A 24,594-nucleotide genomic window follows, 5' to 3' on the forward strand; every position below is an offset into this window, starting at 1 on the left:
CAATCTAGACAATTGAGCGGATCTCAAATTCATTAAAACGATGGTGAAATGGCAATAAAGTGGCCTTCGAATTGTTTTCGCATCCAACGTTTTTTCATAAACTTGGTTTGGTGATCTTTGAGAAGAGAGAGAGAGAGAGAGAAAGGTCGCTGGAATTTAAAACTACACTGGAACATGTTACAAAAACTAATCGAACGAGACATATACATAAATAGTACCGAACAGTTGGAAGATCAATGCAATCACGCGATTGCGCACAATGATTAGACAATGGGCCTAATCATTAAATCCGTTCCGATCGAAAAATGGTTCGATTCGATCGAAAAATTTTACCTCGGAAACATTGCAACCGTATCGAAAATAAGATTTGCGATCACCTTGAACTCATTTACCGACTCGGAAAAATAAATTCCGTGGCTAATAGATGTCGCTAATTACGAAATGATTGAATCCGCAAAATCGAAAATTTTTGGTCGGAAACTATCCGTTGATGAGTAAGTTGCGGAAATTTAAAAGAAGTAAACCATTTGGAAGTGTTTATGTAAACAATTACTGATGATGGGCAAAATTATATTTTAAATGGATATTTTAGAGACAAGAGACAGAGACAGACTAACAAAAGTAATTAAAGTAGTTTAAAATCGATATGAAGTTGGACCTCGAAATAGCGAAAGAGTTTTCTCAAAGAGCCTCAGGCGAATTAAATATTTTTTGGAAGAAATTTCACAATAGTTTAACTATCAGTCAGTTTTAAATTTTTTGAACAAAGCAAAAGCCATAGACACTTATCAAATTTGTAGCCTTTGTAGATAAAGTTCGATAAAACAGTTTTATGTTCTCACTTTGTGGTAAAGCAGTTTATCGACGGAATCGCATGAACATTTTCGATCGAAAATCTTTATCGTATCCAAATCGAATTCGCTGCGGATTCAATGATTAGGCCCAATTATGTTGAATAATTTAATCGAAATCCGTCTGAATACATAATATTATTGATTCATGGATAAAGTATTCAACACTGATATTACTGAAGGTGAAATGTATAATAGATTAGCACACAATGTATAAAAAATATGAAAACTATCGATTTTGATAAATTTCAAATAATATTTACAAAACAGTTCACGTTAAAAATTCAACTTAAAACAAGTAAGGAAGGGCTAAGTTCGGGTGTAACCGAACATTTTATACTCTCGCAATTTATTTATTTAACTTTATTTATATTAATAATACACAATTTGACCCACATATTCGTCATATTTTTACAACATATCATTGGGATGTAAGGAAACTATTACAAACCAAGTTTCATTGAAATCGGTCGAGTAGTTCCTGAGATATGGTTTTTGACCCATAAGTGAGCGACGCCACGCTCATTTTCCATTTTGTAAAAAAATCTGAGTGCAGCTTCCATCTGCCATTTCTTATGTTAAATTTAGTGTTTTTGGCGTTTTTCGTTACTGAGTTAACCCACTTTTAGTAATTTTCAACCTAACCTTTGTATGGGAGTTGGCGTGGTTATTATCCGATTTCAACTAATTTCATGGTTTGTGGTGTGGTACGTAAGAGAACTGACTGCAGAAAGTTTGGTTTATGTGGCTTTATTGGTTTGCGAGATATATACAAATAACCGATTTGGGGGCTGGGCCACTCCCACTTTCCCAAAAAAATTACATCCAAATATGCCCCTTCATAGTGCGATCCTCTGTTCCAAATTTTGGCTTAGTTATGACTTTATGTGTTTTTTATTTCCGCCATTTTGTGGCGGTAGCAGTGGTCCGATTTTACCCATTTTCGAAAGCAACCCCTCTCACGGTTCCAAGGAACATGTGTTCCAAGTTCCATTAAGATCTCTCAATTTTTACTCAAGTTATCCGTTGCACGGACGGATGTTCTCACTTTGTGGTAAAGCAGTTTATCGACGGAATCGCATGAACATTTTCGATCGAAAATCTTTATCGTATCCAAATCGAATTCGCTGCGGATTCAATGATTAGGCCCAATTATGTTGAATAATTTAATCGAAATCCGTCTGCATACATAATATTATTGATTCATGGATAAAGTATTCAACACTGATATTACTGAAGGTGAAATGTATAATAGATTAGCACACAATGTATAAAAAATCTGAAAACTATCGATTTTGATAAATTTCAAATATGAGGCATTCTCTGGAAAAAAAGCCACTTGAAAAATAAAAGTTCTTTATTTTCTTTGGCAATGATATATCTTATAGTATATGTAAAACCTAAAATAAAACAAATGATGTTAGGTCTGTGTAACGCGGGGTTGCCATACTGTAAGGGGTCAAAGTTTTTTGTAAAAAAATTTTCGAATCGCCATAACTTTAAAACTAATGAACAGAATTTAAAACACCATGTGACTTTTTTGTACAGAATTTCTCAAACTTTGAAACTGCATATTGTAAAAATTTTTAAAATTAATATTTCATAGCAAAAAATGAAAAAAATTGGAAAAATTTGGAATTTTTAACAACTTATGCCCCTTTCGATTTTTTTCGAAAATATCTTAAAATGTTCCTTATTTCATCACCTTTTTACCCCCCAAAGGGAATTTTGGACAGCAATATTTGTATGAGCTACAAATAAAAAACCAACTCAGAACATGATGAAAAATCATTGATTTATGCACTATTATTATCTGAAATTAGCGTAACCCAGGATTAACGACGTGGACGTAGCAGACATTTAATCCCTTTTCGTTTTTTTTATTTTTTTTTTTAATTTTTTTGTATTTTTTCAAATTTTTAATTTTTTTTTGTTTCTTTGGTTTTTGTTTTTTATTTAAAATTATGACGTAGATTAGATTCAAGTACGTAATAATTTTTTGCTATGAAATATTAATTTAAAAAGTTTTTACGATATACAGTTTTAAAGTTTGAGAAATTCTGGTGTTTTAAAATCCGTTCATTAGTTTTAAAGTTATGGCGGTTCGAAAATTTTTTTACAAAAAACTCTGGCCCCTTACAGTATGGCAACCCCGCGTTACACAGACCTAACAGCATATGTTTTATTTTAGGTTTTACATATACTATAAGATATATCATTGCCAAAGAAAATAAAGAACTTTTTTTTCAAGTGGCTTTTTTTCCAGAGAATGCCTCATATTTAAAAACAGTTCAGGTTAAAAATTCGACTTAAAAAAATTAATAAATATATTAAAAACATAATTAAATATTTTTTCTATTTTTCGTTGTAAATATTACGAAAACTTTAAAACTTCAAAAAACTTTAATTGTACTGAAAAACACTTTAAATTTAATTGTTTTTTTTTTTAATAATATGTTTATTTCATTAATAATCATTCTTACTTTTAAGCACTTAAGTACTAGTTTAAAAAAACGTTATGAAAATAAGAGAAACATGCACGTTAAAATTATTCCTTTTTGTTTTACTTTTGTTTTGTTGTTTTGTTGTTTTTTGTTTCATTTATCATTAAATTACAATGTACTATCAAAAATTTAACTTAACTACAGAAATGCACACACAAATGTACGAACAGATATGTATGTATGGTATGCGTTCAATAACTTTTATATTGGTCTTTGCTTACATAATAGACTATGCGATTAAAATGCAACAAACATTTACGGTAAGTACGAGAATGGTTTAAAAATGAAGACATGAAGAAATATGTTGAAGTGAACAGGAGAGTTTTGTTAAAATTGATTTTATGAAATTTCAAATTGGCTAGTGAAAATAAAGAAATTTCTTATTGCAATTTGTCAGATATATTTGAACACAGTCAACTAAAGTATTCACTGTTATATAAAATTTTTTATTATGCAAAACTGTAAGTGTACTTGATGGATTTATGAAAAATTATATGAAAGATGATTTATGAAAAACAAAGAAAGAATTGGAATTAATTCCTTGTTGTGCTTTTACAGTTCAAAAATGCCATTTAAATATTGCGAATGCACTTAGACTTAAAAGCTATGGACTGCTGTTGCTTTTTTTTGCTCACTGCTACATTTTCGTTTTGTTTTTCCTTTTAGATTATATTTTATTTTATTTAGATAATATTTAAAGTATTACGTTTGAGATTAAAAATATACTAGAGTAACTTAAGGTGCATTGGTTGAATTTCCATTAGTTTCAATATTTTTTTTTGTTTTTGTTGTAGCAAATACCTAATAGTTTTCAAGCGAAATTGCTCTTAGTTATAGTTATAGTTTTAGTTTTGTTTTTCTTTCTTTCGTTAATAGTTAAATGCATTCAAACTTAACATCACATTGCTTGTCGATTTTCATTTTAAATATGCGTAAATTTTCTTGCTTATAATTTCGTCTACACATGTATTTATTCGAATTTGTTTAATATTAGTTTATTAGAAAAAAGAAAATATTTATTTATAGGCAATGCAAACGGGCTGAAGAGTACATGTGGGCGTTTAGTGATGAACTTGTGCTGGCGAGAGAGCTTTTTCGTAGGCTTAGGAATGATCTGTTTCAAAAAACATCGAGGAATACTAACAAACACACATTATTTTTATTTTTGTATACGAGATTAGTGCGTAGCTTTCAAAAGCTTTCAGTTAACACTTTAAGCTTTGAGCGTATGTAGAAAGTTTTGTTTTAACAGCTTTTTGCTATGCCAATATTCGGCTAAATGAACACTTTTTCAAAATTATTTCGTAAAAGCATCCTTAGAGCTTTCTTATAGCTGTAACCTAACTATGACTAAACAGAATTTTTGAAAGACCAGAAACGTTTACACTTAATTATATGTTGAAGCAGAGAATTTTTGTGTTGTCCTTCAAAAACATATCAATCAGAGCTTTTGTTAAGATCTTTGTGAAGCTTTAACATCTAAAGAGAACTTGTTGCTCTATACCCAAAATTTACTTAGAAACCCGGCTGATGAGTTTTGTATAAGACTTCTCAGGACAGTTAATTGAATTATATTTGTTAAGGTTTAAGTTCTAAAGAGAACGTTTTGTAAGTTTTAAGCTCTGAAGAGAACTTTTATTGATTATATTTGTACAAAATTTTTTTTTTTTTCAGAAAATTGTTTTAAGAATCTCGTTTTTGGGTTTTTTTTCACGAGACAAGAACTTTGAATATCATGTTTATCCCAATAATATTTCAATCAAAACTTAATTTTTTTTAAATAATTGTTAAAATTCAGAGTTTCAAAACTAAGGCAAAACTACGGTAAAACTTGTGCTAAGCTTAAAGCTCTGAGTACATTTAAAGCTTAAAAAATTTAATTCAAAGTTTTGGTGTTTTTAAGGATCATTATTAACTTTCAAATTTATAAATTTACATCAAATAACAAGTTTAACTCTTGCCTAGTACTGACCTGAGCTTTAAGCTTAGAATTTTGTGCAAAAGCTTTGAAGTATCGTAAAGTCACAGACACTTTTTGTGAAAGCTTACGAAGAGGGTATTGTAGGGATAGAAAATTGTTGTGCTTTTATAAAAATAGCTCAGTTGTAACTCAACTTGGGAATATAACAGTAGTTCTAAAGTCATTGAAAGCTTTTGTTATGAGTAAGAGAAGAGAACCAGAGTTTTTGTCCAGAACTTTGTTAATCTTTAAGCTCTAAAGAGAACTTGTTTACATTATACCCATGATAGATTTTGTACAAGTATTTTTAGAATAGTTAATTCAGTAAGATTTAAGCTCTAAAAAGAGCTTTTATGAATAATAGCACTCATACTTCAATAAACCAAATCGACTTAGAAATCCGTATGATGCGTTTTATACAAGCCTACTTAGAATGGTTTCTTCAGTAAGCTTTAAGCTCTAAAAAGAGCTTTTATGAAATATGTTTGAATGAATTTGGAAAAAAGTCTTAGAAACAGCATAATAAATTTCTATCGAATCTTAAAATAACAATACGTCGGAGCTTTTTTTAACAAACTCGTTGTACGATAAAAATTGAATCAAAGCTTAAATTTTCTGATCAAAAATACTGAATATCGCTATAAAAGCTCCGGTGAATGTAATTTGTTGAGAAACATGGACAATGACAGAGCTTTGGCATATTTTTAATGTATTTTACTTTGTTATATCTGAGCTTAAAGCTTATTTTTTTAAGCTAATATTAAAAGTTTCTGTGAATGTTAAAAATCGGGAATTCTGTGAGAGTTATAGATTATGAAAAAAAATCAAGTTAAACTCTGGTAATTACCAAAGTTTTAAGCTCAGAATTTTGAGCAAAAGCTTTCAAAGATCATAAAGAGCTAAATAATGTTTGAGCTTTTTAAAAAAGTTTAGTTGTAACTCGACTTGGGAATATAACAGTAGTTCTAAAGTCATTGAAAGCTTTTTAAGGACATATAAGAAAAATGTTTATCAAATCAAACTACTCTCAAAAGCTACTAAATGTTGTAGTAACATGATTCTACTTACATAATTTTACCGCTATACTCTTGCTTATATGGTATGTATGTATGTACTTGAATTTATGCTTTTACACTCTGCTAGACTTGCTTCTTGCTTTTGTTATTGTAAAAACTTGATGGGCTAGACTTGCTTGTTGTTATTGTTATTATAAAATTTTGTGCTAGACTTGCTTGTTGTTATTGTAAAAATGATGGGCTTGTAAAAAATGTTTGTAACTTAATGCTATCAGTTCAGCGCCAATTGTTTTATCGGTCTCATCACACAAAAAAAAAATGTATTGCCTTTTATTGAATTGTATTTTTTTGTTGGTACCAGCTTGCCAGTTTTTGTTCGCCACACACGCTTTCTTCATGATTTAATTTGTGTATAATTATTGTTTTTACTGTCAATTTTTATTAGCCTATGTATTTAACGCCTATTTATTATTTATTACGAAAAAATTAAGCCGCCTTTGCTTTTGTATTTACCGTTTTACCAATAATCTGTTTGTTTGTGCTGTGTGTTTTTTGTAACTGTTTTATTTACTGTTTGTTTATTATTGTAATGGCGAGTTATGCATGCATGAGTGTTTTTTAATTGCATTCGCTTTTTGTATATATTCAAGCTTTTTTGTTTTTGTTTTTGTGTTGCGCATTTATGGTTTGCCTTTATGCTTGTAATGCTGTGTTATTTCTTGTTTTAATTTATTTATTTTAAATTTTTTTTTTTGTTTTGAATTGTGTTTTCAACCGTGTTTCAAAGAGGGAACTTTCGTTGGTTTTGTTGATTTTTGCTTTGCTTGCTTTATGTTGGTGTTGTTTTTGCAATTATTTTATTAATTTTAGTTTAATTGTTATTAAATTTAAATATCTTACAATATTGCATTTATTTATAAATATTTTTTTTTTATTTTAAATTATTGGTTAGGTATCATGCGATTGCTTGAGTTTAATCAATTTTACTTTACTGTTGTCAAAATTTCTTTTATAACGGTATCTTAATTAATTATTTAATTTTTAAATTTCTAATGAACTCTTGAATGCTGCGTATATGTTTCCTATGTAATGGTCGATGTTTCTTGCTCTTACTTAAACCGTTAAAATGCATTCCTGCATGCCGCTCTTTAGTTTCATCTCCAGTATTTTACTCTTAATCTCTTCACCCTTGGCATGTTTTTGTAAGCTTAGAACACATACGTAAACTCCATTCGCAAAACCTTTATAAACAGTCACCGTCTAATCGCTCATTAACCTCTCTCAATACTTCAACTCTCTCAGTTCGCCAACCCTTCATTTCGTTTAGTCATTAGTTGGTCATCATCATCAGCAATCTTTACCTCTTATAGATGCAATTTTATGGACGTTAGTTGTAGTTGAGTTTCTTGATATCAGACATTGTTTTTACGAAAGACTTCATTGGGATGCTGATTGCTGAAGTTCTGGCGCGATGAGCATTGCTGGAAGTAGGAAGAAAGAGAGGGAATATAAAGAATAAATAGGAGTAAATGAATATTACACGTGTATGGTCAAGCAATTGAGATTTTTAAAGATTCTCTAATTTCAAAGAGCTCTGTGCTGAATTACGTTAGAACCCAAATATTGCAACCTTGATATAACTGAGGAATTTTTAAATTTTCTTCGAGGTTTAGCATAGATTTTAAATATTTTTATTTAAATATTTTTTTCTAGAACTATAAAAGTCCTCTCTGTGACTCTAAACTTTTATATTTCTCACACAGAAACTTCCAATCGAGCCATACTTGATAACCCTACAAATACCTTTTGCCAACAACTTCCATAAATGCCACTTGATAAGCAATACATATATTGTGGTTACATTTGTGTATTCACCTCAAACCGCATTAAATATTAAATACTTTGACGTGTATTTGACATATTGACCCACAAGCGTTCATCTACAATTACACGTAAGTACGTCGGTACACCCACAAAATGTGCGGCATTTATGGTATGCCCATTAAAAGTCTTATATAATATTTATGAAACATTCGCGATAAAATCCGAACAAGTTTAAGTGGCAATTGTGGCCATCACAGACACACCTTCAACAATTTATAGTGCAGTGGTGACGTCGCTGACGGGTGTTACGACAACACCTGGCCAAGTGTACAGCAATTTTCCCATTGATGGTCGAGGGCGGAGTTGTAGGTGTCGGTGTAAGTGTGTTAGTGGTGCCATTTTTAAAATAATTGCTAAGTATTGTTTGGTGGAGTGACATGCAAATTGCAAACACTTAGAAAAATAAACTAAAAAGATAATAATTAAATTTTTTTGGAGAATACTCCTTCTTAATTTAGGGTGAATTATATGTTTCGCGGATATCGTAGGTTAAATAGTTCGAGATTTTTAATCGGGTAGTTAACCAAGCGGTTGTTTTTTGATCTTGCAGTACAGGGTCTATAAAAGATCTATTAATATATACGAAAGGGCTTTACTTTGGTGCTGATATGTATAATCTTGTTTAACATAATTTAAAAAATTTTAGCTATTAGGAAGCTTTTGTTTTAGTGGTGATGGGATACGCAAGATATTATGTTGGAATTTGGAAGTAAAAACCCCTTAGAAAGCTTTGTTACGTAACTTTCGCTACTGTCCCTCCATTCAAATAGACTTTTCGTAAATTTTTGGAGGGAGAAACTTGTAATTTGTAATTGGCGTGTGGAAAAGATGATTCAATGGTAAAGGAAAATACTATTGATATGAGAGTAAAATCTAAAGCTTTCAGAAGTTGAGATATACTTCTAATATAAAGCCAATGTTTAAGTAAAGCTTTTATTACGCTTTGTGAAAAAAAAACACAAAAAAATTAGTTTGAAACATCCCAAGACACAGCCTTTGTTTTAGATTCAGGGAATATATTTCTGTAATTAAAATAATTTCAACAATTTAACCGCTTTTAATTGTATTCAATTTAGAGCTTCCATTTCTATAAAAAAAACCACTCACAGATCGTCAAAAATACTATCTATCTGTTAGAATGTGGGTTTGATTTATAGTCATCATCAAGTGTACCTCTCTCACATCAACTCTTACTAATTACTATGGTAGGCTTTTCGCACAGTCAAATTAATTTAATACAATAAGCATATAATAGAGAAACCAGTTTTTGGTTCTCACACAGCCGGCTACTCGATTAACGAACAGCTGTTATGAATTTTTTTTTTAGCTATTAATAAGAAGTTTGTAAGTTTCATCAGATGAATGGTATTTTATATAACCACAACCAAATTCCTATCATAGACAACAATCTACATTTTCGGTTTCAACTCGATTTGTATTCGATTATAAATTAATGAAGTAAAATAAGACTTTTTTGTATGGTAATGCGAGTAAATCCGCGCTTTACTCGAAGTCGGCTAACTAATCAATTAACTCCTGTGAAAAAAGGCTATTACACTTTAAGGCAGTAGTCTGCTTTAGAAGCCGAAAAAAACGTTTTTTGTAGCAATTTTTTTTTGAAAAGGAAATGATTGCGGTAAACGGAATTTTAAGACGGTAGTGTACTATATTTAAGGCTTAAATAACAATATTTATTATTAAAAAATATTGAAATTTTTTTTAAAGTTGTAAGTATTTTTCTGAAGCACCTGGAGTCTGCACTTGTAAATCGGTGCCGGTGATGGTGGTCGTGCGATGCATCTGAAACAGTCGAACCATTTTTTTTTTTTAATTTTCATAAGTTTATTTTCTTTATGACCTAAAAAAATACCGAAGAAGTTATAAAATTCCAAATTTTTTCCAAGTTTGAAAAAAAAATCACTTCTTTAAGAAAAAAATTGACTTTAAGTTGCAAAACAAGTGGTTTAAATCCAACTTAGTCCAACTTAGTTCAAATAGAAGAAAATTTAATACTGAAGCTAGATCACTTTGGTTTTTTTCAATTGGACATATATTATTTTTGCTATCGCCGGCACCGTTTTCTAACACTTGTGAAAATGAAAACTCGATCTAGCTTTGAAAATATGTCGAATTGACCTCTGGAATTTTAAAGACATATTCTTGGTTAGTTTTGGAAGAGATGTAAAACAAAACAAAAAAATCGATTTTTTGAAGCCTGTAAAGCAGACTACTGCCTTAAGATAATTAAGATAATAATAATAACAATTTAGTCGCTTTTAGCTACAACTTTCTATAAAAACTCTCACAGACCGTCAACAATTTTCTGTATTTGAATGTGGGTTTGATTTAGTCATCCAAACTTCTATCTTTCTCATTCCGATTCTTCCGAATTATTATTTTTTTTAAAGGGCAATTAACTAATTGAATAATTGAAAATAATTTATTTACGCACCTCTATGTCAATGCACCTCTGCAAAGAGTGTTCAACGAAGAATCTTTTGAAAACTTGAATGAGTAGAAATCATATGATATCACTATTAAAATAAAAATGGCCATTCAAAGTGGATAGTATTGACTTGAAACGTCCAGTACTACTGGTAACTGCTTTTGAATAAAATTAAAACTTTTTCGAAGAAACTTATTTTTGAAACTTAATCGAGTACAATTGAACAGAAAACAAAACGATTCAATTAATTCCTAAATAGTCTCAGCAAATTCACCACTTTCAACATGGCAAATAAAGTTAGAGTCGAAAGGGAATTTATTTTCAAGAATGTATTTTATATTAAACAAATTCATATTAATTTTTTCTCAGTGTAAAAAAAATCATTTCCTATACAGTCAACATTTCCTACTCAATAATTGCCTAAACGACCGCCTGTCCGAAATGTCTAAATATTTATAAACCAACACGGTTATCAAATTACTACGCACTGCAGTGTGTTACGTCGAAAACTTACCGCCTGTTTCTTTTCCCACGATTTCATAGCAGTTTTGTATTTCTCAAACTCGTGACACCAATCCGAGTAGATTTTCTGATAATCGTTGCTTTTGTTTGGCGGAGTGCATCTGAAAGATGGTTAAATAAAATGGTGAGTTATAAAATTTCCCCTTTTTTAGCAAGAATAATATATTATTTACAGCATTGCAAATAATAACTGTGAATTTTACACACCTGTGTGCATCGACGGTGATGTTGTAGCTGCACAATAAGGAGCCGCCCAAATGGCAATCATAGCGACCGCCATCCGCTTCATTCACCGATACGACAACCAAACCGCGTTCGGTGGTCTCAATGTACTTGGTGGGACTGTATTTGATTTCGTAGCTGTGCGGAAGGGAAAGATAACAAAAATATAAGTACGGAGTAACAGAAAATTCCTTTTTTTATTAGAAAAGAAAAAAATTGCAAGAAAAGTAAAATAAAACGAAGATAGAAAGAAAGCTGCTGTCTTACCGCCCCTTATCCTTGGAATGATGATACCAGGTAACCTGTTCGTTCTTCAACACCTCTGGTATTTTGACGAAGCAACCCAAATGCACGCTCTGCCCATAGGTGACGACGATTTTCTTCTTCAACACGCTCGAGTCGCAAATATCGCTAGTTTCATTGGCAACATCCTGCGGAAGGGAAAATGTAACTGTTAGTTATATATATACACATATGTTTGTTTGTCTATAATACGGGAAATCATAAAATGATATCGACTGAAATTTGCATGCAACGCAGCATTGCAGGTGTTGTGTTGGAAAATTGCTGTCACATGCAGACACCAACAAAAAAAGCTGTTGCCTGAAGCTTGTAACGGCTGTCAAGTCAATCGTCTCGTCAAATCTTCGTATGTCTGTATATATTCCGGCTAACGGTATACCTTGTCTATCATTTTGTCATTTATCTGTCTGCATGTCTAACTCAATGTCTCGATGTCTCAATATCTGTTTAACAGTTTCCCTCGCCTCGACCCGACTGTTTGTCTAATAACCGTTTGCTTTGCATCAAACAACGTTGATTTACGCGTGCGCCCGACGCTTTTACATTGAAAGCAATTTCCAGACACACACCAACAAACCTATAAGTTCACCAGTATATAAGTTTGTATGTTTACCTGCAACAAATCCAATTCGTATGGCCGACATGTATTCGCCTCCTTATCCCAACCGCAATAGGGATCACGCACACAACGGAAGCAATTGTCATAACGTCGATTGCACATCGCCAAATCGATTTGTTTGATGCGTTGATCTGTGGCAACATAGAGCGATTTACGTGCCTGACTGAGTCCCATCACCTGTATTGCCTCATGCGGTGCCACATCGAAGATGTCAAGCAATTTCGAGAGCGATTCACCGTTACGATAGTACTGCACTATTTTGTAGATACGTCCCAAATTGGTGCCGACATAGTAGACGGTGTACTCTTGGTTGAGTATGTCAATGCGAATTCTGTGGAGGAAGGAGGAAAGAGTTAATAATAATACTATGTTACAAAATTAAGGTTGTTGTCAAAAACAACCAAACTGGGTAGCTGCAATATGTAATGGTGGTAAACCTATATATAGTATAAATGTGCAAAAAGGTATTATTATTGGGAATTATGAATAGTTGTTATATCACTTAAGAGACGAAAACTTTTTCTACCAATTTTGGGCGAAATCGGTTCACTACCACGCCTACGTCCCGTATACCACCCATCTGATTATTCACTTAGAAATCCATTAATTAAGCACCAGGGTAAAAACCATATCGGTAAAAACTTTGAACAAATATTGCATTTTTAGTGTACCAGCGCCGAGATCGGACTATAATTTTCGAAGATCCCATATGGCGACGAACATAACGATATCACAGCTTGTGGCTAATTGGCACCGAAAATATCGGTAAATCTCTCAGATATTATAAATATAAGGAGATGTTTTCCTTATAATCTATATGCCAAAAATGGACAAAATCGCTCTATACTTCCTTTATCCCCCATATACTTGACTTATGGATTTTTAAACATACGGAGGACTTTATATCATATACATCGGTTAATATATACTATATATTAGTAAAATTAAGTGAACGTAAAATCTTAGATAATCTTGAAATCGATATGGAAATTAGCTTATTCCTCGTATACCGTATATAGTAATTTTCGTTATTCGATTGGACTTTATGGTATACCCAATATGTGGGTCGACTTTTGCGCTATCTTAATACTATTAAATAATTGAATTACGAGAGTATAAAATATTCAGGTTCACGTGAACTTAACCCGTTCTCCAATTACACGATATTTTATGGAGAATGACGCTAAAAAAAGTAAATTGAAAATAACGGTACTTCAATGTGTTTTCTAAAAACATCTATCGATTTTAACAACCCTTTGTCTTAACCCGAAAATCTCTCTTACTTCAAAATCATTAAAAATTTGAAAACCTCTGAGGTTAGGTTAGAAGACTGATTTTTGGTGATTGAGGTCGCTACGAATACCACCTGGACAACTGTAGAAAACCATCCTAGGCATAGATCAAGACGACCCTCACCTGCCGACGTTTAGAATCTTTCACACATTTTTTAAGTCGACTGTTATCAATTCGTCAGATTCGCCAAAGGTATACATACCTCAGTCTGCCGAGTATTAGATATTGAAGAAAAAAATTTACAGATTGACAAACTCTTTAGTCTCACCACATGCGAGTTAAAAATTTTCCACCAAACTTACAATTAAGCAACTTTTCATCGCTGCGAATGTATATAAAATATTTTAGAAATATGTTTTCTTGGAAATTATTTCTAAGGAATATCATAAAAACTGATTTAAGGGGTGACAAAATATTTCTCGGTAAAATTGGTTAATGAGTCTCCTCAATATGTTGCTATATTTTTATTGAATATCTGGTATAAGTCTTGCGTAGTACAATGTCCAATCTGTGAAATCAGCTCAGGAACATAAAAAATAATACTAATTGTCAAAGTTATGACATTTTATGCAAAACGCGATCAGCTCAACTGGAATCATAAAACCAAAAAAATTTCTTTAGTATGGGAACTTGCACGATTCATTGAAATAAGTTAAAATTTTTTCTGCAATCGGGTACGATTTTCTCAAAAAGACTAGTTGTATCATCTGGTGAAATGTATTGAAAAATTCATAATATTGATATGAAAAGTGAAACAAAAAATGAAATCGTTCAAGTTTCTACTGCTTAAATCTCTATAAAAATTTGAGATAACATACTTAAAAACGTATACTTTAAGATAAAAGAATAAAAAAATTGCGACTTTTTGACCGACTTCAACATACATATATCTATAACCCCTTAAAACAATTATATAGAACCGTATACCAGCTTTGTAACCTGATCTGCAGTTTTTAAATTAAAATTGTTAAAATTGTTAAATTTTTCGGTCGGTTGATTTCAGAAACAATCTCAGATATCAGAAGGCTTAACGGTTACAAAAATGTTATTCAAAATATTGGTCGTCGCTAGCTACTACTTTTGACCATCTTTCTGGCAGCATGCGTATTCCATGACGAAAGAACTCCTCATCTCTCGAGTCGATCCAAGTATCAATCCAATTTCTGACTTCTGCATAAGAACTGAAGTGCTCGTTAGCTAGACCGTGTGTCATCGATCGGAACAAGTGGTAGTCAGATGGAGCAACGTCTGGAGAATACGGCGGGTGGGGTAAGATCTCCCATTTCAGCGTCTCCAAATATTTTTTGACCACCTTTGCGACGTGAGACCGAGCATTGTCATGCTGGAGAATGACTTTATCGTGTCTTACTTCATACTGTGGGCGTTTTTCTTTTAGTGCTCGGCTCAAACGCATCAATTGCGTTCGGTATCGATCTCCTGTGATGGTTTCACTTGGCTTTAGCTTCCAATTCAGCATCTTCGAAAACTTTCTTACTTCCACCACCATGCCGGTCTTCGACTTCATAATCACCATTTTTAAAACGTTGAAACCGTAATTTTTTTGGAATTAAAAAAGTAAAGCAAAATTTCCCACAAATGTCGAGAAGTGACATTTTCAGTTGAGAATAAGTTTGGGACGAAAATAGATCTCTACAAATATTTTGTTGACACAAATGTCCAAGATCGATATAAAACGATTTAATCGATTTACTCGACCAGTGCTTGACCCTAATGCATAAATCATGCTCGAATGTAGTCCTAATACATAAATCATACTCGAATTATGTAATGTCCGTCCAATTCGGACAACTAGCTCAATATTGTTTGTGGGACAACTTGAAATTTTAACCTTGTGTGAGTTATTCTGTTGCAGTCTTATTTTATTTCCTTTCCTACCATAACTTCAAAGTGTATAGCACTCGTTTAATAACCAAAAAATGTGAAACTCAATAAGAAATCAATTAAATTCACTGATCTGAGTACTTACAACAAGCGATAAAGAAAGGATTTAATATTTTCAACTTTTATATTTTTACAATCGGCTGTTGAAATCAATGAAATCCTTGTTATCTGATCGGGATTATTTTGATGATGACTGAAGCGCTTCAACGGCGTAAAAAAGTTCAAGTGGTGTGTGCATATAAATAACGGTATTAATAAATCATTAAAAATGGATATTAATATGATGCGTACGCAACACGTTCGAAAATTACAATGAGTGAGCGAGATTGCTGCAGCAAAGTGGCAGCCAAGCATTGATGGCGAACTTGCCACGTCATTAAGACACACCTGTGCGTTGGCTGTTGGCTGGCCATTGTGTGCGTTTTAAATTTTCTTGATGTGCTGGCATCAAAAATGCACAGCGCATAAAATAATTAAGCCGCAACAACTACAACAACAGCAACAACAATAGCATTAATGCTGATCAACCATGTCACTAGTATGGCGGTTGAGCAAGAATTAAGTGCGTGCATATTTAATAACAAAAGGTGATATCAATTTTATTGCGGCTGTCGTGAAGAGCGCACAAAATTATATGCAACCGAGAAAGAACAACAACAACACTTGAAGGTAGAAATTAAAATGAATCACATGAAGCTGCGCATTTCGCTCGCAATTTCATTAATCCAAGTGCGAGTGAGAGCAAGTCAAGTCATGCTTGCCGGCAAGCGAGCAAAAAACAAGCAGCGCTCAAACTCAACTGCAGCTCGTCGCATTTATTCTGCTGTTGCCTACTTACAGGCGCTCAAAGGCGTATTAAGCGTAGAAGTGGCGAATGGCCAAAGAATTATTAAAAATTACGAATATACATATGTATCAGAAGAAAGACGACAGCAAAAGCGAAGTGTGCCGTTGAAATGAAAAATGAAAATCCCTTGCTGTGTCCGCGCCGCTAGCATTGTAATATAATTGCTGCCTGCCACTGATGCCACAATCATTTTAATATGCGTGGCTGTCAACGTGGAAAGCTGAGCACTTCACGGCGCGCACACGCACGCACCAGAAAGAAGAAGAAGAAAGGCAGAAAGCGCATCAAGATCGAGCGCGCCGCGCTCTGTGTGTGTGTGACGGCTTAAGTGTGGCCATTTGAGGCAGCTTTTTTGGCTGCTGGCTAAAGTGCACTTCAGCTCTTAATTATTTATTGTAAATTCAATGTGGCATCTCGGTTTTATTACACGCTTCGCGGTCGTTATAAATGCGCTGCTGTGGTCAGATTTGATGCGATGAATTGGTAGACGGTGTAGATGACAGTGTTTTGGGTAATAAGAAATCTATATTTTTGGAGTTATGGGGAATAATATTGAAATCGATGACGAGACATCGAATATTACAAGGCAATAATTTTGAATATCTGTCATGAAAATAGCATTTAAAAATCAAAATACGACAGATGGCGCTTTAGTCAAAATATTTTAAAAGATTAATAAAAAATAAACAAGGAAAGTATATAAAAATATGAAATATAAAAAATATATTACACTGTACAACACTCGGCTGGGTATTGCACCAAACTAACTTTTCAAGATTGAGTGATAAGTAATGATGGTATATATTCCGATTTTCGAAGTTTGCATCTAAAATTGAATTATTTTTCTCCGAATTTACGAATGTACGAGTTTACCCGGTAGAGGTGGCGAAATATTGTATCGATCTTTTGTCCCGATATATCTTTCTCTGAAAATTACTCGGTAGGTGGCGCTAATATCAAAAATATATAATTTTTGGAAAAAAAAGACAAATGAAGTTATATTGTCACGACAACTGACAGATGTATTTCTCAAAAATAAGCTATAAATATCTAATCGGTACAAAATTTGGGACGAGTTAAATAAGTAAATTATTTAATACAAATTTCTGTACAGTTATTTTAAGTCACAAGCCCACAGTAACCGACAAGTTATTGAAAATCCACACATTTTACCGTTAAAAATCATTAATTCCTTCCAAAAATGAGAAAACACATATACATACATTAAAAATGAAGGTGTGTAAAAGACATATATCCCGCCAACTATATTTATATAGGATATGGGATAGAAATCTTAAATTTATTGAACGAGTTCTTGATGTTGATTGATATAAAAATGGATTTGCCAATAGATCTACTTAATTAAGACGATGTTCGACTCTTTTAGCCTACTACTGTCAAGCTTAAAAGCGATAATTGATGAACTGTCGACGAAATAAAGCAATGATCAAACAAGAAAAAACGTTTACTTCGGCTGTACCGAAGCTAATATACCCTTCATAGGTGCATTTCTTTTAGTAACTATGTATGTGTTTAAGCAAATCTAAAGACGTAAGAAAAAGTAAGTAAAAAAAAGAAAACATTTTACTAATACTTTTTAGCCGGGTTGTTTGCTAGAAACATTAAGGTTATATAGTTAACCGATCTGAACCATTTCTTCGGAGATTATATTATTACCTTAAGATACCACGTCAAATGCGAAAAATTTCCATAAAAGCCATTGATTCCGATCATTCAGTTTGTATGGCAGCTATATGCTAAGGTGAACCGATCTGAACAATTTTTTCGGAGATTAAATTATTTCGATGAGCAATAACTCACACCAAATTTCGTGAAGATATTTAGTAAAATGCGGAAGTTTTCCATACAAGCCATTGATTCCGATCGTTCAGTTTGTATGGCAGCTATATGCTATAGTGAACCGATCTGAACAATTTTTTCGGAGATTAAATTATTTCGATAAGCAATAACTCACACCGAATTTCGTGAAGATATGTAGTAAAATGCGGATGTTTTCCATACAAGCCCTTGAATCCGATCGTTCAGTTTGTATGGCAGCTATATGCTATAGTGAACCGATCTGAACAATTTTTTCGGAGATTAAATTATTTCTATGAACATTAACTCACACCATTTTTCATGAAGATATGTAGTAAAATGCGGAAAGTTTCCATACAAGCCATTGATTCCGATCGTTCGGTTTGTATGGGAGCTATATGATATAGTGGTCCGATATCGGCAGTTCCGACAAATGAGCAGCTTGTTGAAGAGAAAATAATATCTGCAAAATTTCAAAACGATATCTTAAAAACTGAAGGACTAGTTCGTATATATACAGACAGACGGATGGACAGACAGACAGACGGGCATGGCTAAATCGACTCAGTTCAACATACTGATCATTTATATATATATATTTTACAGGGCCTCCGACGCTTCCTTCTGGGTGTTACAAACTTCGTGACAAACTTAATATACCCTGTTCGGGGTATAAAAGGTGGCGCAAAAATAAATCGACACATTGGCCTAGAATTGAGTCGGTCGTCTAAAATTATTTTCAAACATAAAAGATCTAAAATTTTAACATAACAAACCCATGAGACTGAACATCCATTAATTTACCTTAAGTTTAGTTCAAACCAAATTAACTTTCCTCTAGAAAAACACCCTTAATATACCCAAAAGAGTCTCCAATCAAAAAAGTCTCAACACTACAAGTAAACTTGCAGCTGATCGTCATTAAAAAAGGCATCCATGCAACCATAAACGATTTTATGCAGTTATAATTCTTTCTGTTGTTTTTTTTGTTGTTGTCAAGTGCTTATAAAATTGGCAATATTATTTTGATTGAATTTCAGTTGATTGAGTAAATTACATGCTTACGCTTCGACTGTCGACTATAGCATACTCGTATGTACATATATGGAAAATGTAATTGCATTTGCGTTATTAACGCAGCCTTTTCTGGTTTTATTGATTTCGTTTGCCGCAAATATTTGCATAAATTGTCAAAGCGGTTCGTTGTTATGCGTGCAAAGTGGCGTACAAAAAGTGAAATTGAGTAAAAATCAGCATTGTGTCTGCCACTTGTTAAATGCAGGCGCACATGCAGCAGTGGAACTTGTTGAAAACCAGACACATATATTGTAAATAAATATACATACCATTATAAATATTTATATGTGCTGTATTTGAATCACATTAAAAATCAATTTGCAGCAATGCGACATATTAATGTGAACCGCAGGTATGACAGAAAATTTAAAAAAAATCAAGCAAATAAAAAGTGTCAGACCAAATGTGACGCCATTTATCCCTTTCCACATTTGCACTTAAATGTGCTAAAATTTAATTAAAAAAATTAAAAAATAATTTAACGAAGATTTTCAAACATATTGCACATTTATGCAAATGAGCGTTGTGGCTAAGGCGAAATTGAAAAAAATTGTTAGTGGTGTGGCGAAAATGTAATTATTGTAAAAGAGCATGCCATTGAATGTGGGAAATTTTATTACAGCTGTTGATAAAACATATGGAAAAAAATTAATTGGTTAATGTTTTCGAAAAAAAAAATGTTCACAAAAAAAATATTTTAAAATTTTATCAAAGATTTATTTAAAAAATCTCATAAAACATAATTTTCTAAAAAAATCCCTTAATGGGACTAAACAATATTCCAACGAGTTTGTTTACCACCTTTAGAAAGTTATCATATCATTTATGCTATATCTGAATATTATCTTGCTAGTTCATTATTATGTAGGTGCCTAAATGTAGGCAATGCTTTTTGAAAAAATTTAAATTTGTCGCATACATTTTCTGATTTTAGAGATTTTTGTACCCCTTATGCATTCTCGGTATATTTTATTTGAATAAATAGTTGCACACTCTTCAAAATTTTTGGAGAATAAAGCTTTATCCTTAAGGGGCAATACTTGTGTGACATTTTCAAAAATTCGATTATTGTTATTTCTTGCTTATTCGATAGTTTATACCTTATATCCTGTGAAAGCGGTAAGGTCATATCTTAAATAGTTTTTGAATGGCAGCGTTCTAAAGAGCGACCGCTCACTGGTACAAGCAGCTATTGTCGAAACTTTAAACGCGTTTTTCTCGAAATGACATTTCTCAAAATTGCTGACATCATAACTCAATGAAAAATTGACCGATCGACTTCGAATTTGAACTGAGTATTCTTGAATATACCGTGGAACTTCTCTAACTCGACCATAATCCACAAAAAAACTTCGAGTTAGAGAGAATTCCGAGTTACAGAATGTAATTTGTATGAATTTTGACTTCTATTGCCAAAGAACTTCGAGTTAGAGCAGTTCGAGTTATGGAAGTTTAACTGTATATACTATACAGTGATCTAAGATCTTTTTGATTTGTTGAAAATTGTCAATTTGGCATAAAAAATTACCATTTTCCCTAAAAAAACTAAATGTTTTTCAGCACATAACTCCGTTATTTTCCAATATTTTTATAAAACAAAAAATTAAAATATAGTTAAAAAATAAAATATAAAAAACTTCGAAACATTCGATCGAGTACTTTCTTTAACTACACTTCACGAAAAACCGCCTCATTTTCAGGGGTTACACTGGTATAGCCCCTTAAATATGCAAGTGCTATCGTAAAACGTGAACAATTCAGAGTGAGTTAAGGAATATTTTCGAGAATTTAATTTTGTTAAACTTTCTTCGACCGAACACTTTTTATCGCCAGAATTTGTCAAATAACAAAGTTCACTCAGAGACGAAATTATAAAATATGGGCTTAAGAGCAGCAGAATGACTAAGAATGTTCAGTGTGCTGCCCGATTTATCCATAACGCAGTTTTATAGATATTATGAATAAACATGAATCTCTTTGAGAATCTAGAGCGTCAGAAGAAAGTATCTCCCCGCTGTTCTACTTCTTTTCTAGCGTTGGTAGATATTTCTTTGGAACGTTACAATTATTATTGGAATTGGCTAATTAGTCCTTTTCTTCTACTTTAAAGATTTATAAGATTTCTATAAAATATATAATTCTCAAAATTCTCAAAAATAAATGATTTTAAATTATTTTGAAAATTTACAAAATTTATTTCTCCTCGGAGGGTATTTATAATTACATATGTATATTTGTAAATATTTAAAGCGTTAATTTCTCACACCACTCAAGTACCAATAGCATTCAGTTTAATGGCAATTTTTTCAAAATATTTATTGTTAATTAAAATTGTAATTACCGGTAATTAATGGTCGCAACACGTACTTGTGAATTCAACACATATTTGCAGGCGAACTTGTGTCTGATATCAGGTATATATATACTCTATGGAAGCTATGTAATGTATATAATGATACTTTCATATAGAAATGTGTAAAAATATACTACATGTAATTATAATATTTCTTTCTGAATATTTAAACAATTACAAGAAGTAATTAGATTGAATTGGTTGGGATAATTGATTAGTATTTTAATTACCATAACTTAAGTATATATACAGAATATTTTGAGATCCTATTTAGTATATTTCTTGAAATTTTTTTTTTTTTGGCATTTTAAACTTATTTTGAGTATTACACACCGGTGTATGTATGCATATTTTCAGCATTACTTTTGCATTAAATTGTTTAGAAATTCTCTAAATTTATTTCCTGTCAAAATAACAACATGTGAAGCGAGTGAAAACCACATTGACAAGCAATCGCACTCAAAGCCGGATATAGTCGAGAAAAAAATAACTTACAGAACGACCCCAAAGGACCCACATAACAGTATCACGCAAACATGGCTCCAACTTAACACAAAACTCATACTCTTTTCTACAAAAATAGCTTGCAATTGCTTGGAGATGGGATAATGGAAATAGCAAACAATTCATTTTAAACTAAATTTTCGCACAAACTTATATACTAAAATACTAAGATATACATATGTATATAATATAAATTATATACCACTTCCTGGTAACAAATATACAAAGTAAACTTACTTGTCAACAACGAGCTTAGTGAATACCAAATCTCGTTTATAATAGACTGGATTGTTGTGTTCATGATTCACAGCTTTATCCATAAGCGGATGCGAGCGTATAAAGTACAACACGGTGTCGGGCAGATTTGAGGTGTCATTGACACAGGTGCCGGGACGTGGTTCGGGTACGCGTGAATTTAATACTGGTAGCCAAGCTGAATTGGATGAGGATTGCTCTTTGAATTTACCTGAAAATGAGAGAGGGAGAAAGGTTAAGTAAAATGAATAAAATACAATGTTGTTGAAAAAGTATTATAGAAATTGTAGTAGGAGAATATTTTGAGAATTTCATAGATAAAAGATAAAATTAAAGTTAAGTTTAAGTTTGAGTTTTAGTTTAAGTTTAAGTTTAAGATTAAGTTTAAGATTAAGTTTAAGATTAAGTTTAAGTTTATGTTTAAGTTTACGTTTAAGTTTAAGTTTAAGTTTAAGTTTAAGTTTCAGTTTTAGTTAAAGTTAAGGTTTAAGTTTACGTTTGTGTTTAAGTTTAAGTTTAAGTTTAAGTTTGGGTTTAAGTTTATGTTCATGTTTATGTTTATGTTTAAGTTGAAGTTGAAGTTTAAGTTTAAGTTTAAGTTTAAGTTTAAGTTTAAATTTAAGTTTAAGGTAAAGTTAAGTTGAAGTATACACAGAATTGAAAAAAATAAAAGTAAAAGATTAATAGTAAAGCTAAGTTTAAGTTTAAGTTACGTTAAGTTAAGTTGAAATCAAGTGAAGTTACGTTACGTTACGTTAAACTTAAAGTTTAGTTTATTTTTTTATACACATAAATTAGGGTCATATTTGCAAAAATTATCTTTAGCTTATGTGCTGCCGTAAAGGTAACCTAGTAAACACCAAGTAGGATTTTGTACAATATTCACACAAACGGATCCAGCAGCAGCGAACAGTGAAAAGCACTTCTTTGTATGCAGACAACCACAAAGGGAAGACAAGGAAGCTAAACAACTTGTAGTCCCCAAAGCGGTTCATGCGCGTCCACTTAAGCCATCTCTCTCTTTCGCAAGGGAGTGTGTTAAGGGGTACAACGTAGCAAAACCTTCAAGTATAACATATGCGAAAATACATATCGCCTGATTTCCGCAGCATTTGTTGAGCTTAACCGCTTCAACAGGATATTCATAATCCATCAAAATGGATTTTCTAATACGATTTGCGAGTATTTTCGTTTTTTACTTCCGCTGGAGACGATACATGGATAGTAATGTAATGTAAGGATGTGTTGGAAAATGATATGTACCTCAATACATGTCAGATTTGTATAATAATTCCGTGATAGTTTACCCTCGGAGCGTTAAGCTACAGAGCTGTTTAGAGTAACGGACAAAGCTGCTGGCTAGCGGGGAAGGAATGTTCAAAGATGTGTAAAGTAAGCTCTAAATATGAATAACTGAGTATTTTGAATACAAAATGCAAGACGTTATGTAAAAAATCTGCACACAAAAAGCGAATTGCTATAGAGCTTTGCGAAATCTCGGATAAAAAGAAAAAACGTATTATTTAATATATAAATATAAAACTACATTGCTGATCATATCACGTTCCTTAATCACAAAATAAATTCCTTTAAGTCTCCACCGAAAAAAATTAAAAATAAAATATTAATTAAAAGCAAATATCAATTAAATCATAAGCTTCTTAAACCACTCATACGAGGTACACTGCTAATCTCATGTACTTTCACACACTCCCACCTTACAATTTCATACAATCTCTTTTAATAAACTCTCTTCTTTTATTTGTCTACTCACCGTTGAAAGCGGCTTGCACTTCGTTGATGTGAAAACTGCACACCGCCGAGCCGATTAAGCCATTTGTGCTGGTCGTGAATGTCGCATAGAAACGTGTCTTATCCGTTGGCAACTGATACACGGATTGTATTTCATTGAAATAGAATGGAAATTCACCGGAGATGCTGCAGTTCAAACGCGCCTTCAAATAGGTGGCCCAATTGTGGGCGAGCAAATTTTTACCACCAATATCCTTTTTGCAAACCCGTGCTATGCGTGAGTACACGGCTTTACCGCAATTGATATATTCGACGGCAGTTTCGCGAAAGAAGAAATACACATATTCGCCAATGTCAAATGAGCCGACAAAGTTGGGTTCTGTGGGTGAAAAAATAGAGGAGGTAAATGGTTAGTTGATGAAATAATATTTTTAAATAATATTTAATATATTTAATTTACTTTTAT

The 24,594-nt window shown here is 32.3% G+C and overlaps 1 protein-coding gene and 1 long non-coding RNA gene across 5 annotated transcripts in view; one reads left to right on the forward strand and one right to left on the reverse strand.

The window, feature by feature from the left end:
• Positions 1–4,182: 4,182 nt before the first annotated feature.
• Positions 4,183–24,594, reverse strand: part of LOC105218054 (semaphorin-2A) — a 250,973-nt gene continuing 230,561 nt past the window's right edge. For all 4 annotated transcript variants that reach the window (XM_054232840.1, XM_054232838.1, XM_054232836.1 and 1 more), the window contains 7 exons: positions 24,151–24,507; positions 22,359–22,587; positions 12,322–12,658; positions 11,673–11,836; positions 11,391–11,543; positions 11,176–11,284; positions 4,183–7,812 (listed from right to left, as the gene is read on the reverse strand). In XM_054232840.1, the coding sequence (XP_054088815.1) occupies positions 7,744–7,812; positions 11,176–11,284; positions 11,391–11,543; positions 11,673–11,836; positions 12,322–12,658; positions 22,359–22,587; positions 24,151–24,507 (1,418 nt within the window). In that variant the 3' untranslated portion in view covers positions 4,183–7,743. The remainder of the gene's footprint in view (positions 7,813–11,175; positions 11,285–11,390; positions 11,544–11,672; positions 11,837–12,321; positions 12,659–22,358; positions 22,588–24,150; positions 24,508–24,594) is intronic.
• On the forward strand, positions 11,166–11,840 carry LOC128922434 (uncharacterized). The gene is made up of 2 exons (XR_008471659.1): positions 11,166–11,307; positions 11,359–11,840. It is a non-coding gene; the product is annotated as an uncharacterized LOC128922434 (long non-coding RNA).

This window comes from Zeugodacus cucurbitae, chromosome 6 (assembly GCF_028554725.1).
Source record: "Zeugodacus cucurbitae isolate PBARC_wt_2022May chromosome 6, idZeuCucr1.2, whole genome shotgun sequence".
Classification (NCBI taxonomy): Eukaryota; Metazoa; Arthropoda; class Insecta; order Diptera; family Tephritidae; genus Zeugodacus; species Zeugodacus cucurbitae.